Source organism: Neltuma alba, unplaced genomic scaffold, assembly GCF_004799145.2.
Source record: "Neltuma alba isolate B1F8T4 unplaced genomic scaffold, ASM479914v2 tig00003795_pilon, whole genome shotgun sequence".
In the NCBI taxonomy this organism is placed as follows: domain Eukaryota; kingdom Viridiplantae; phylum Streptophyta; class Magnoliopsida; order Fabales; family Fabaceae; genus Neltuma; species Neltuma alba.
In genome coordinates, this window is record NW_021633430.1 from 1 (window position 1) to 14,403 (window position 14,403).

General features: G+C 37.0%; 3 protein-coding genes across 3 annotated transcripts; 1 reads left to right on the top strand and 2 right to left on the bottom strand.

Moving 5' to 3' along the window:
- Positions 1–1,435: 1,435 nt before the first annotated feature.
- LOC114742530 (probable prolyl 4-hydroxylase 12) lies at positions 1,436–3,358 on the bottom strand (the record flags this gene model as incomplete). Its single annotated transcript, XM_028930766.1, has 4 exons — positions 3,133–3,358; positions 1,870–1,986; positions 1,649–1,706; positions 1,436–1,568 (listed from the first exon to the last, which is right to left on the bottom strand). Coding segments are annotated over exons 1-4 (379 nt in total), but the record flags the coding sequence as incomplete, so codon positions are not given.
- Positions 3,359–4,272: 914 nt separating this feature from the next.
- On the top strand, positions 4,273–6,043 carry LOC114742531 (60S ribosomal protein L36-2-like). The gene is made up of 4 exons (XM_028930767.1): positions 4,273–4,381; positions 4,751–4,855; positions 5,424–5,623; positions 5,757–6,043. Exons 2-4 carry the CDS (start codon positions 4,754–4,756, stop codon positions 5,788–5,790), a joined length of 336 nt encoding a protein of 111 aa, XP_028786600.1. The 5' UTR covers positions 4,273–4,381; positions 4,751–4,753; the 3' UTR covers positions 5,791–6,043.
- Positions 6,044–9,106: 3,063 nt separating this feature from the next.
- LOC114742527 (protein NLP6-like) lies at positions 9,107–13,804 on the bottom strand. Its single transcript, XM_028930763.1, has 5 exons — positions 13,406–13,804; positions 12,127–12,704; positions 11,857–11,904; positions 10,797–11,733; positions 9,107–10,404 (listed from the first exon to the last, which is right to left on the bottom strand). The coding sequence occupies exons 1-5, from the start codon at positions 13,677–13,679 to the stop codon at positions 9,278–9,280; spliced, it is 2,964 nt and encodes a 987-aa protein (XP_028786596.1). The 5' UTR covers positions 13,680–13,804; the 3' UTR covers positions 9,107–9,277.
- Between the last annotated feature and the right edge of the window lie 599 nt (positions 13,805–14,403).

Here is a 14,403-nt window from a genome sequence, read left to right on the forward strand (position 1 = left end):
TTTCAAGTCCATAATACATGACCCGCATACGCTTGCTGTTCTATGGTAAAAATTATTATCATGAAATCAAGTGAAAAACTATACATTAGAATGTGCATCACACAAGTCACGGGCAGATAAATTCTGGCCAGGAATGACAATATTGAGAGTGATACCTTTAGGAAGGAAAGTCCAGAGCGCGGATTCTTTCTGCTAATCCTTGCAACATATCATCCTAAAAAACAATGTAAAAACATTACCACAACATACCCAGAAAATTGTGTCTCTGACGATAGGTGGCTGAGAATAAGAGCTTAAAACAACAAGCAATTTGGTTGGATTGGCAAAGTGCAGCAAAAAGGAAGACCACTTTTCCTCCTTTTTTTTTTTAAAAAAAAAAAAGAACATTTCAAGCTTTCTATTGCAGTAATTTCAAAATACATGATGTAAAAGATCAAAGCCCATAAAATATCATAATAAGAGAACAAGAGAACTTCTAATAGTAGTTATGAAAGGGCAGCAGGACTGCTAGCCGTGTGAAAGAAACATACATGCACGTACGCACTTTACAATGCTTGCTTTCATTTCCCAGTTTGCATTTAAATTGTCCTAGGTAACGAGTTTGCATATTTAAAAACAGGAATCTTCAAGCTGGTTCTGGAAGTTTGATATTGAAAGTTCCCCTCGCTGATATCTTGGAAAACCTCATAAAATTAAAGTCAATAGATAGCACCACTTTTGGTTGCTGTTTATCCCTGAAAGCCAAATGTTTATATAACATATCCATTACATACATTTTTCTTACGTTTTCCATAGGCCAAGAACCAAAGCAAGGTTCTTATCTAAATAGAAATTGACTGTTGTCTCATTATTTAACGTAGGTAACCTACAGTGAAAAAAAAGAATAACAATGGGAAAAGATGGGGAAGGAAAAGGACGGAAAGTTTATAAGGAGAATACACTACAGACTATAAGAGATGGTATACAGATTTTAAAACAGAAACTCGGGGTGCAATGAATATTTGATACATGCTCCACTTGGAAACTAGAAGTGACTATTAAAGTTAGAAAGGTGCCATATTTGCAAATAGATGGAAAAAAAAAACAATGGAAAGCATAAGAAAAATGAAAAGTATCCACAGATGATAAAATGAAAAGAATAAGATACAAGAGATCTACATAGTAGCACGTTCAAAAAGAACACTTATTGCAATGGTTCACACAGGGGTAACCAGTTGATAGATTCTTAAAACAAGAGAATCCATTTTGAATTTATAGTGGCTTACCTTAAACACATATAAAACACTTTGCCATCGATAAAACAATTCAAAAACATACAAAAACCACCAAACTATCCATTCGTATGCAAAATCTTCAAAGCCTTGAAGTCATGAAAAGCACAACCCAAAATATAACTACAAATAGAACCTAATTTGACAATTTAAAAAACAAGCACCTTCCAGGCTAAATAAACAAAAGTTCACACTCACTTCCATAGTCAACAAAGTTTCTGAGGTAAGCTTCTTGTTTGTCGCATCTCCCTCTAAATGATGATCCTTCTCTGAGGATTTTTCTTTCACAGTTTGTGCCTAAGAAAAATAAATAATAAATCCAAAGTCTCGCCTAAGCGTCAGGAACCAACATGCTAACTAACAGAAGGGAATAATACCAAAGAAATAAGATAGTCACACTCCTTATCTGACAAAAAACCCTCGTAGAGAAAGACCCTATAGCACAAGGGGCAACAGCAAAGTTTAAAGGCACAAAAAGGAGGAATAAACAAACAGGTTAAAGAAAATAGAATATTGTATATTTAAACCTGTAGAGCCTTCCAAAGTGATGACCTATCAGAGAATAACTATTAGAGAAAAGTTTTCAAAAGTACCTGACCTTGGTCGCCAAGAGAGTTGGTGAACATGTGTTGGGTCAATTTGGTTGGAATGAATTGAGTGGTCCAATAGTAAGGAAGTTTTCTGGCTCAATTCCTTATTCCTCAATTCCTTCCGGCTACAAAAGCAAACAAAGCAATATAACATTGTATATTAGTAATAGTGACTGATAACCGAATGGAAGGAAATATGTTCACGATTGGCAAGAGAAAGAAATCTTTCTTTGACTTGGGAACTTACAGGGCAAGGGTTCACGGTTCACCTATTTGGACAACATATCACCAAACCAAAGATTCCACAACACATATAGGCATATTTACATATTACAAGTTGCAAGTTAGTTACATACACACAAAAAAAAAAAAGAAAAACACCTTAGCCAGCCATTCTTATCTCCTATACATTTACTCCATTTTTTTCGCTTAATAATATAAGAATTTAACCAAACAGAAAATCAGAAAAGGAATAACCATAACGAACAAATTTATGAAAGAGTGCTCTGAATCATGCAGGCATCTCCAGATCTACATCCATACCAAGGATCCCCCCCCCCCCCGGGAGTGAAGATGATTCATTCAATCAACGCCGATTTGCAAAAGATCTTCTACAAAACGCAAACTTCTTTCATCTTCCTCCTCCTCGATGAACCAAGGGGAAGGGTGACTAAAGATGCAGCTATGACTGGACATACTCTGAACAAACTAAGCTAATCTATCAGCCTTCCTAACGTAATCCCGATACGCAAAGTCTAAATGTAGACCATGTTCTATCAATGAGCAACGTAGCTTCCTGTAGAATATCAACAAATGGGTTGATCCGACCCTCGATGCCCGTCGTGATTAAGCTGATGGAATTTCCATACCAAGGATTTCAAAGTTAACGTTATTATGACGATGATTACAATTCAACAAGTACATTTGTTTCAACGACATTCTTACCTACATTATAAATTAGAGTGATCAAGACAGTATTGTGGTTTTTTTTCCCAAAAAAAAAGGTATAATTTTGGAAAAATATGAAATTCTCACGTTGAAATAGGTATATAATCTTTTTCGAAACATAAACTCCACCTTCATACCAGGACTATTCTCATATCCAACAAACATCAACAAAGATCTAGCTTAAATCAGATAACTAAGGAACCCATACTTCACATTTAGATGGTTAGTTGATCACGTAATTTAATGGAAAAGAATAAAGGAAGGTTCCGCATTCGAATTCTCAGACAAAATTGATGCAGGAGAAAAATGGACGGGCATTTCACCTTTCCGTAAAATAGCTTCCAAGGCAGCAGGCAAAGAGCGAAAGCAAGAACACAGTGACGAGGGACGCCATTATGGACAGGGAAGAAGCCCAGACAAGATCAACCCCAGAGAAATAATGCTAGTCTATCTTCAAACCAGAAAGGCCGAAACACGATTTTTGTTTAGCGTTGGATTTCAATTGCCTCTGCCAAATTAATTGACATCTCGAAAGTTCGTCACTTTGTTGGCGAAAAAGGAAAGTTCCTCACTTTATTTCCAGTTTCCCTTGCGATGACTGATGAGAATCTTGAGGGTAGATCAACTTATTTTTATTTACTATTAACCATTGATGCTATTTTCGGTTATTAATTTAAAAGCTTTATTAATTTATTTAATCTTAAATATAAACCTATCTATTTTTTATTTATTTATTTTTTAAAAATAGTTCTATAATAATAATAATTATAGTTAATATGGTTGACTAGTAATAATATTTTAGAAAAAAACAATACATATTTATTACAAATAACTAAATTAATTTTCTTAATATATTTAAATTAATCAATGAGCTTTTATATTAAGAACCGAAGATAGTATCAATTAATTATACTCTTATTGTGCTTAATACTAGCTCTGATTTTTAATATTTTTAATATAAGAATTGGTTTGGTTTTTAATTTGGTTGGCAAACATAATTTGTTATTCTAGTTACTAAACCAAATTGAAAGCCCCGATTAGAATATAATTTTCCTGTTGAAAACTCATCTTGTCCGATTTAAAATATTAATTATCCAATTCTCGTATGGTCCTCGTATTTTGATTTTGATGCCATGCCCGTGGTAACTTCTCAGTGCAATATTCAGACTATAAAAAACCAAAATGCCAAATTAACTAACTTCACAACATTTACCTTGCTTTTCACGTTTACTTTTGGGCCAACTACCTTATCTCTTGCCTGGGTTCGGACAACGGAAATGGATTACTTTTGTGGTGAGCATGAAAAGCCCAGTCATCAATAAGTAGATCCACAATCTTTTTGCAGGGTACAAAGTAGATCCACAATGAGTAACACCTTAAAAGTGGATCAATAATAAGCCTAAATTCAAAATTGGGTCCATTAGACCATAACCCCGTCAAAAACACAAAAAAAAGGACTTGCATCGCTAACCTAAGAGCTTCGCTATAAAATCGATACTGATTCCGAAAAACCCTAGTTCGGCTCGGACCCTCTGCACCGTCGTCGCTCTTTCCCCTCTCAGAAGCCACAAGGTAAAGATTTCCACCGTAGCTCTTCTCGCCTTGGTTCCCTAATTTGGTTGTTTAGTTGCTTATAATCCTCCGGAAAGCCAAAGAAGCTCATGATGTAATGAATAGCTCATATGTATTGGAAATATTCGATGTAGAACATCACTTTATTCTGGGTTTGGCCCGACTTTGTTGATTTTTCATCATACAAACACAATAACTTCCGTCTGCGTATGGTTTATGCTTGCAATATTCTTTGGTAAAACTATGATTAAGTAATGTTTGATGGGATCAGTCGAGCTGAAGAACCAATGTTATTGTGTTCTCTTTTGTTCTCTTTTATACCGTGAAGGCTTGTGTTATTGTAAATAAAGCTTCGCGTTTTTGGCTCAGGGAATGGCTCCTAAGCAGCCAAGCACGGGCCTTTTCGTTGGGTTGAACAAGGGCCATGTGGTGACCAAGAAGGAATTGGCTCCACGACCATCAGATCGCAAGGGGGTAAGCTATTTTTGATGCCTCAGGTGTTCATTACTTTTCTGCTCAAATTTGAAGTATTTTAAATGATAATAATTATCTTTCGTAGCAATTGCCTGCGAATAATACAGCATCGCACCGGGGTCCTCTAATTGTTACTGACATGATATGTTTCCGTTATTAGATGAAATTTCCTGCTCTGCTTATCGAAAGCAGTATTAATTCTGTCGAAGTGTACTGGTACTTGCAACGAGTTACCAATTGTAACGCCAATATGAATATCACAAATTCTATATAGATAGTTGAGTCTTGCGTAACTACTGCTTCTTTCACTTTGGTGTTATTAACTGATATCATGCTGGTTGCGTAATATTTCACATCTAGAGGCATGTGATGGTCCAGAAGAATGTTATGTATCAATTTTATTTATGTTTTTTATGTGGCGTTTATTGTGACCTAGCTTGAGAGGGCTTTGGATCATGTTGCATCTTTAAATTTTGTAATGTTACTGTTCAATTGTATTTCTTTGAGGTTTATCTTGTGCAACGAACACCATGTATGGCTGGTTTGAAATTTCTAGTGGTATATGCAGAAAACAAGCAAGCGTGTCCATTTCGTGAGGTCAGTGATACGAGAGGTTGCAGGACTTGCTCCATATGAGAAGCGTATTACTGAGCTTCTCAAGGTTGGTAAAGATAAAAGAGCATTGAAGGTGGCCAAGAGAAGGTTAGGCACTCACAAGAGGGCTAAGAAGAAGCGTGAGGAGATGTCCAATGTTCTCCGGAAGATGAGGTGATCCCACGACCTTTTAATGTTTATGTGCTTGTGTTAATATCCACCATAGGTTCACAAACAGGCTCGTTTGTTTTGTAGGTTGACTTGTTTGTAATAATTAATTTGCTCATTTTCTCTGTTATGGTGACAGGGCTGGTGGAGGTGGAGAGAAGAAGAAGGCTTAATTTTCCATTTTCACGGGAAGCGTAATAGCACTGATATCTTAGTATTTGTGTAATTCAATTTTCATAATTGAAGACTAATTACTTTTAGAAGCATGTGTTTTGATAAATTAAGAATGGCAGGTACCCTTGTCTAGTTTTGTTTACTTCAATCTAATATTTGTGAGCGTGGTTCACTCGGAATGTATTTTTTCGTCTCTGCATCTACCCATCATTGATTTTCTGGTCAAATTCTATTGCATCCGAAGTTCCTCAATATTCCTAGCGTCGATTATTTGACCACCTGCTGTGTGAAAGTGAAATCCGCTATAATAGGATGTACTCCTTGTTTTTAGTAGAGTAATTGTCACTATATAAAAGTGAATTGGATATGGAACCGTATTGGGGAAGTTAATATCAATTTGTTTCCTCAACCATTTATATACCTGAAGGAAAAAATGTTGTCAGAGGGATGGTGGATAAACTTCATCTTACCAGTGAGCAATATATTTCATATTTGAGAGCCATTACAACACTATATGAGCTAAAGGTTCATATTCAAATTTAGAGTTCAAGTTCTTGAGAACTTCTTTTTATGTAAGAGGCATGTTTGTTAGCATGAGCTGTAGATTCAGGAGCCAAGTATGCGGCGAGCAAACTTTTTCTGAGGTGCAAGATATCATTAACGAGATGAGACAATGTGTGGCCTCTGCCATCTCTACCGTCGAACTCGAATAACATTTTTGAAATCCATTTCTCACCCCTTTTTAAATTCTCCTGCAAATGCAGCCAGTTATCGATTAAGTGCAGGTCTCGTGTTTTATTACAGATCAAGTTAGACTTCTTGCGTCAGCTTCGTTCTTCAGTCCAATTCAGCCAGCGTTTTATTGTGATTTAAGATTAAGGGGGGTGTTTGGGCTGGTGACGGTAAAAGTGACTTATTTTATTTGAATTTTGCAAATATAAATTGGGATAAAAGTTAGCTAGTGTAATATGTTTTATGTGGGGGTTGATCTTTATAAAAGTCGGTTTAATAAATTGAAAGTTATTGGAAAAGATAATAAAAATTAAAAAAGAAATGAGTTGTAAAACGATTTATAAATTAGTATGTAATCTAACAATATGTATAAATATTTTAGAGAGATCATGTAACGTATATAATCAAGTAATTGATTTAGTTTTTTTAATCTATTCAAATTAGCATATTGATGTTTTATAGTACATCATAGGTATTCAATTAGTTTTTTTTTTTTTAGGAAAAAAAATCAAATTATTGGATTAGGATAGGGCCCACTTAATATCCTTATCTTTCTTTTCTATTTTCTGTGTTCTCTCTCCATGTTATGAACAGAAGCTCAAACTTCTAACTTCCACTTCAAAGTGACTTTTTCCTAGAGGTCCATTTACTTCCATCTTAAATCCAAACATCCCTTTAGTTGCAAATAACACAATAAGTTCGTCGTACATTTTTCAAGTCACCTTTCAGAGGCTCAAACGCTGCTCCAGACATGCTCTTACCCTTCATTCTGGGTTCTCCAGTATGGAAATCACACCTCATGGATCGGGGGAAAAACATTGGATAAATCAAACTTGTACTCTCGTTATCGTTCCGATGCTTGTTTCCTCAGAGAAGCAAGCCAAGTTCATTCTGCATGAGTCATGTGTCTTGATCTTGAGTAGGGAGGAATTTTGATTAGTTATCTTCTTTGCAACCTTTTGTTTTTCTGCTTCACTTGAAGGATCTTCTGTCACTAGTAGAGATTAATTTTATCATTTTTTTTTATCAAGTTCTTACTGTTTGATCAGTTTTAATGAAGGTCTTTCTGTTACTAACGTTGTTAGTCTAAAGGACTGTTTGGGTGGATTTTATAATATACAAAATAAATATGTTTGGGTGAATTGCACTTTTGGAGTGATGTAAAGGCATTGGCTTCTTTCTCTCCCTCTTTCCCTCAATCTCCTTTAAACCATGCAATGCTTTCTCTACATCATCATCATCCTGCTTGCCAACCTTTCCAACGAGCAACCCCCACTCTCCTTCCTCACTCCCCTCCCATTCTCACTGTCACTCTCTCTCTCTCCTTCCTTCCTTTCTCTCTCTTTCTACTATCTTCACTGCTATGAGAAACTCTTGCAAGAATTTTGACACTATGAATGTTGGGGAGCATATTGTATAGTCTTCATTCGTAGAAAGTGGAGAGAGAGAGAGAGAAAGAAGGAGAGAGGGAGTGAGGAAGGGGAGTAGGGGTTGTTCGTTGGAAAGGTCGGTAAGCAGGACGATGATGATTTAGAGAAAGCATCGCATGATTTAAAGGAGATTGAGGGGAAGAGGGAGGGAGAGAAGCTGAGGAATAAGAAGACAATGCCCGCCACATAAGCCCTCTCTGCTTAAACTAACAGTTTTTGTAATGGAGGACTTTCATTAAAACCGATCAAACAATAAAAACTTGATAAAAAGGGGGGAAAAATTATAGGGATCCAATTTAAAACTGAGTCAAACTATAATAAGGATTGTCAATTAGTTTTTTCAAAAAAAAATTATGTTTGATCATTTAATAAAAAGAAACTCAAGCTAGTTAAGTTAGACTAATTTTTTATGTCTAATTTTTAAAGTCATACATGCGCAAGGGAAATGGCAAGCTGGCAACTTGAACAGCACACGATCTTTATTTCGTCAGAGTAAGAAAAATTATGGTGTATGAGTAAACAAGAACTTTAATGTAACTTAACCGCGCGCGTTTGTTTGACTCGCCACCCAAATCACAATCATGAATATAATTGTTATTTGGGATTTCTTACTCTACATATTAAAAAAGAAAAAGAAGAAGGATGAAGTCAGGATGACAAGGGTTCCGTCTTATATATAAAATCAGTTCTTGCATACAATTTTGTAATTGAATATAAACGACTCTAACAAAGTCGACGATGACATCTTAAAAGGCACGACATGAAATGGCAAATTACATTTCAGAACATTACAATGTGCTGAAAGAGAGTTCAGCTCGGAATTATGATCATGGTTTTGTTCTCAGTTCTCTATTTTTTTTAAGACAACACGTTGTGGTTCTGAAATACATGGTTAGTTAAGCACTAATCCGGTTCTTATTACAAAACCTAATTAATTAATTTTGAAACTGAATAAATATGAGAAATAAAATGAATTAAAATCTTATATTTATGACAAAATTAAATGGCAAATTAACTATTACATTAAACATGTAGTATAATTTTTGTTCCTAAATTATTCTACCATCTTTCAGTATTTACTTTCCCTTTTCGCAAAATTATCCCAAGAACTTGAAAATGGGAGATCTTACTTTGTAGCCGATCGCATTAGATGTATTATCGAAGAATACTTAATCATAGTCAATTTATCAGTTTTGGGAGATAAAAATGTCAAGTTTCTTACAACTTCAACAAATCTGAAACCAAAATCTAGCATTTATCATGTCCTATGGCTACAAGAATTTTAAATAACTGACTACAAACAAAAACTATATACAGCCACTCCTCACTCCCCGGAACTCTCACAGGAACTTCCGAGATTGGAAGTTATATCATGTACCAAAAGCCTGATTATGTTAGTACCGGAAGATCTAGAGATATCCATGCACTCCTGAAGGTCTGCATCACATACTATCAAAACCCATTCTTGATCATCATCAAGGTACTTGATATCAAAAGTACCCACCTCTAGTTTCAGTCTTTTGGCAACTTCTTCTTTCAGTTCCACAATGCCTGATGTTGAGGAGATACGAAACCGGATGATATCTTCTCTGTATGTTGCTTTTATAGTCACGGTCTTCATTTCTCTCCGAGCTGCGAAAAGCGTCATCGTGTCGCCAAGAGTATTGTTGCATTGCTTAGGACCAAAGTCAGAGCCTGGAGGATTAGCAGCACAAGCTTCTGGCAACTGATCCTCCACATTGGCATCTGCTTCTGCAGGACACAAATTTCTCAAGTCTTTGGAACTACCTGCATCCTCTATCAGCATTCCTCCAAATGACTCCTGAAGTTCTGTGGGCACAAGGTTGGGCATGGCATACCCAGGCGGACCATTCAGTTTACTTGCTGGCTGCAAATCCGGCAATCCCCCAGCCACAACACACTGATCAGTATTGGTTGTAATGAATATATCTTTTGGAGGTGAACTTTCGATTGGGGGACTACCCTGGCACGAGCCATGAGAAGTTGGGTTTGCCCTATCTTCACTTGAGGCACTCCCCGTTCTAGGTCCTCCAGGGCCTTTACCAAACTCCTGACTGGACCCACTTTTCTCGTGAGTTTCAGGACTTCGCACCCTTCCTCCTACCAACTGATGTTCTACCTCAGTCTGTGTGTTCGTTTCTGATACTTTGGAGGCATCCAACTCGCTCTCTTTCATCTGTGGTTCTCCCAGTTGAATGCTTAGCGAGGCTTGTTGGCCGAACTTGTTTGAAGGCTCAGGAAAGGAACCAACAGCCGTAGGAAGTGGACTGGTGCTGAGGGAATTTAAACCAAATGCTCCTTCAGCACCTTGGACAGATTCAATGACCCGCTTAAGCTTGGACAGGGAACGATTAACCTTGTTAATCTTCCGAGATGGCCAACGGGATATCCCATGCTGCCTACATATGCGCTTCATTGTCGTGGGGCAAACTGCACAGCAAGAATGTATATAAGAAGACAGAAATTTATAAAAGAGGATTTTCCAAAGAGAAGAGCTTTCCTATCCGAAAAACAAAAAGTGAGTTCACAGACTCGTTTCAAATACATTAGTAAATCTACAAGGGAAACCCCACTGAAAAGACCATTTGCTGAACCCCACACGGTGGCCACAAAAAAGTCGTGTCAACATATTCTCAGCCCAAAAGAAAGGTCTATTATATATGAAAATACGTACACCTATTGATAATGAAAAACAGCAAGTGTTTATATGCTGTGGATGCATATTCTTTAATAAATATATATCTCCATTGGCAGCAGATTCATAGAAATGAAGAGATATAACAAAAAATTGCTAACAACAATGATTTAGATCATGAACATACCACCAAGACTCTTTGCAGCATCTTTAAGGCTCCCAGCGAAATAGTTTTGCAAAACTTCAAGACTGATTGATTTCTCAGTTTTTCCCCGTTTTCTCTCTGAGGGTTTCTTTATGTTTTTAGTCTCCAAGGGGGGTATCTGATCAGAGATTCCACCAGCTCTATCACCAAGACTCCCTCCACCATTTTGATCATCTAAGAATACCATTTGCTGCTCTGATGTATCCAGCGGTAAAATCTCCCTCATATTTGGCAAGGCATCAGGCCCATGTGGCAATTTAGTAGGTTGGGCAATCATAATACATTCGAGTCTTGAATAAACTCTTTCACTCGTTGCTTCAATGATTTCAACTGAACATTCCTCCTCGAGCTCAAGACCAGCAGCTATCTTAAGACTATGGAAATGCTGTTTCATTGTTGCTACTATAGATCCCAACATGGTCATTTGTTCGTTGAAGTCTGTGACCTTAGGAGGCAGAAAAAATTCCAATATATAATCATCATGTCCGGTATGAGAGCTTTGCAAACAGACAGCGAAACAGCTGGTTAAGCCAAACATGAGAGCATAATGTACCAAAGGGTACTCAGTTTTGCAGAACTGGGTAATGTTTCCACAGAAGCACATATTGCCAGACAAAAATGCCTTCCCAGCAACTCCTTGACCTTGTTGTAAGTGATGCTCAGCACAGGCTTCATGGAAGCCCCACATATGAGCATCAATGACATAGAATGCAACATCAGTAGTAGACATGCAAACTTGCCCCATGCAACTACCATCAAAACTGCAGCAGCTCTTCTTCAGGCCACCACCATTAGCCAGAACACTCCGATGCCTACAAGGAACCCATGTTTGGGCCAGAGGTAATTTATGAGCTTCACAGACCACCGTCAATATCTCCAAGATCTCTGCTAATGCATTCTGACGGCTTTCATTACAAATCTGGTTCAAAAGCATTGCCAAGTTATATCTGTGAGAATAGAGGGGTAAGATATACAACACCATAAAATATACATACATGTTTGAGTATACATCAGATGTGAATATTAATAGTTAAAAAATCACCTGGGTGAATGGATGTTCCAAAATTTCTGAACTCTTCAAATTTACTGCCTGCAGGAAAACTGACAGCAGGTGACTAATGAATCTCATAGATGTTTATAATCACAGAATATTTTCCGACATGCTAGCATCATGACTATAAAAAGTCATGGATGTTTTGGAAATCAACCGTGAAAACGTATGACCATCATACACAGTTTACATGAAACTGACATGACTACATGACCAAAGCACAAAACTTAATATGGACAACCAGGGTGGAAGCAACCCAACCTCAAGAGCTTTGCAGACTTTATCAACCTCAGGGGCATAGTTAATCTTCTGAGCAGTCATTATCAACTCCAGCACACCAATACATGACTGCCCTGAAGGTTCAAACACAGGCAAAGCCAAGGTTCCTCGAACGTTGTAATTTTGAGCATGATTTCGGCGGGGATACTCTTTGTTAGAGTAATATTGAACATTGGGAGACCATTCTGGCAACTTCTGATGAAAAACACGACCAGGAAGCCCCAGGATTCCATTATTCTCTCCATTTGCTGAAAACATGTACATCAGAGAGACTGTTCTATACTGATAGAGTCCATTACTATGTGGATCAAGAACAAAAGGTTGCCCTGAAGTTGTAAGGACATACTGGTTCCCCATCCTTACAGGTGCCCAAACCTGAGCCAGCACATTCTGGTCAGCCAACTCTTTGAAGTACCTTAGTGCTTGTGTCATCCTTTCTTTAATCAAACAATACCCATCTGGGGTTTCTAATGGCATTGGTGGCAGGGCAACAAAGCGCGAACGGGTTTTTTCAGTCTCCTCATTCTCCGCTGGTTTTTCAGCTACTGAATTCGAATTGCCTGAAAACAGTAACTTCAGTCAGAAGAAATGCAGCTTTCCGGAAAAGTTTAAAGTTTTGGTACCGGATCGAACGAACTCAATATCACAGTTTACAGACACAGTATAAATTCTAAATTTCTATATGCATATATACTGCAATCGTCGTAGTAACATCTCAAAAATATGGGCAACATTTAAAGCCCAACGAACAAAAAAGTATAAACAATAGTCTGTTCAGTAAATAACAGCTTGCTCGAACGCTGAAGAAAGGAATTATAAGACAGGAGAATAAAAATATGAATCTATCAAGTAAAGTCAGATATGTGGTTTAGTAAACGAAAATCCCGCTTTGATTGCAAAGGCAAGCAACAAACTTCATTGAATTGAGAAGTGCTAATTGTTGTCTCATTTCTGACTTTTAATCAAGGCTCTTAGTTTCAAAAAATAATTCAAGCTTCAAGGCAGCAGGGATCGAAAGAAAATACGAAACTTCCATAAATATAGAGACAAAGAAAATCCCTTGTCAACAAAACACGTTGCAAAAATAGAATCGTTGACCCTCTAATATTTTAAGGTCAACTAAAGCCCGTTCATTGGTAGCTTTTCAATTTGCAACCAACTTGAAAAGATGAATACTAAAAATTAAAAAAAAATCTCCAAAAGATGGATGAAAACTGCAAAATCCATTCAACAACGAATCCAAAACGAGCAAGAACCGTACAGGAGAGCAATCGATGGACATCGGAGAGGGATGACGCGGCAACTTTAGCTTGCCTATCGTCGTCCACGTCTGAGAAAAGCCAGAGAGGAGAACAAGGTTGCTCCGATGTGGCGGAAATCAGAAACGGGGACATAGGGTTAGAGGCGAAAGCTATCTGATCTAAAGGCCAAGAACTCTCGAGGTCGAGGTCGAAATCCATTACAGACCCAGGTTCCTCCGCGGTGGGCTTTGATTGGGGAGTATGTTCGGATTTTTCGTCCTCGGAATCTGACATTTTCTGGAGCCTCGATATTCCGGGGAAAAATTGGGTGCTGTGAAGAAGAGAAAGCTGGGAGTGGTAGAGACTGGATGGGTAAAATCGCTAAATTGCAGAGAGAAAGAGGATGATTCCATTGTTAAAAATTACAACAGCTCCAGTGCCACTTGCAAGGTGTGACAAGGAAGATTAAAATATTGAAAATGCGGGGCCATCAATGATTTGTCTTTTTGATCGCAACATTTTCAAGCCACTAGTAAAGCTGGTGAATCCCAAGCATAATCGAAGGACGCCGGAGGCTTATCCAGGCTCCGGAGAAGAAAATATTTGATTTCTATTGTTATTATTACTCTTTTTTTTTGGCCCGAGAAATTATTTGATTCAAAAGAAAACAGAAAAGATCCTGAAAAAGAAAAAAAGATAATGATATTTTCTATCTCAGCTTCTTTCGATAAAAAAATAACTTTTATTTCAACTTGCAAATTGAAATTGAAATAAAAGTAAATTAATATATTAAAAAAATCAACTAATATAATATGAGCAATATTGGTTTTGGTTTTTATAAAAAAATCAGTTTATTAGAAACTTGTGTGTATTCTCTTATCTCTATTATAATTTATTTGCAATTTATTTTTTAATATTAAGAAATACATTAAATTAGTACATTTTATAATTTTGTCTTTATTAATTTTTTTTCTATATTTATAAATCATTCACATATCTCTCTCATCTTTCTAGCTTC

Coding starts and splice junctions, on each gene's coding strand:
- LOC114742531 (XM_028930767.1), top strand. CDS start 4,754: ATGGCTCCTAAGCAGCCAAGCACGGGCCTTTTCGTTGGGTTGAACAAG. Junction 4,856..5,423: donor GACCATCAGATCGCAAGGGG/GTAAGCTATTTT, acceptor TGGTATATGCAG/AAAACAAGCAAGCGTGTCCA. Junction 5,624..5,756: donor AATGTTCTCCGGAAGATGAG/GTGATCCCACGA, acceptor TTATGGTGACAG/GGCTGGTGGAGGTGGAGAGA.
- LOC114742527 (XM_028930763.1), bottom strand. CDS start 13,679: ATGTCAGATTCCGAGGACGAAAAATCCGAACATACTCCCCAATCAAAG. Junction 11,734..11,856: donor TGGAACATCCATTCACCCAG/GTGATTTTTTAA, acceptor CTTTTGAACCAG/ATTTGTAATGAAAGCCGTCA. Junction 10,405..10,796: donor TGCTGCAAAGAGTCTTGGTG/GTATGTTCATGA, acceptor CTTGCTGTGCAG/TTTGCCCCACGACAATGAAG.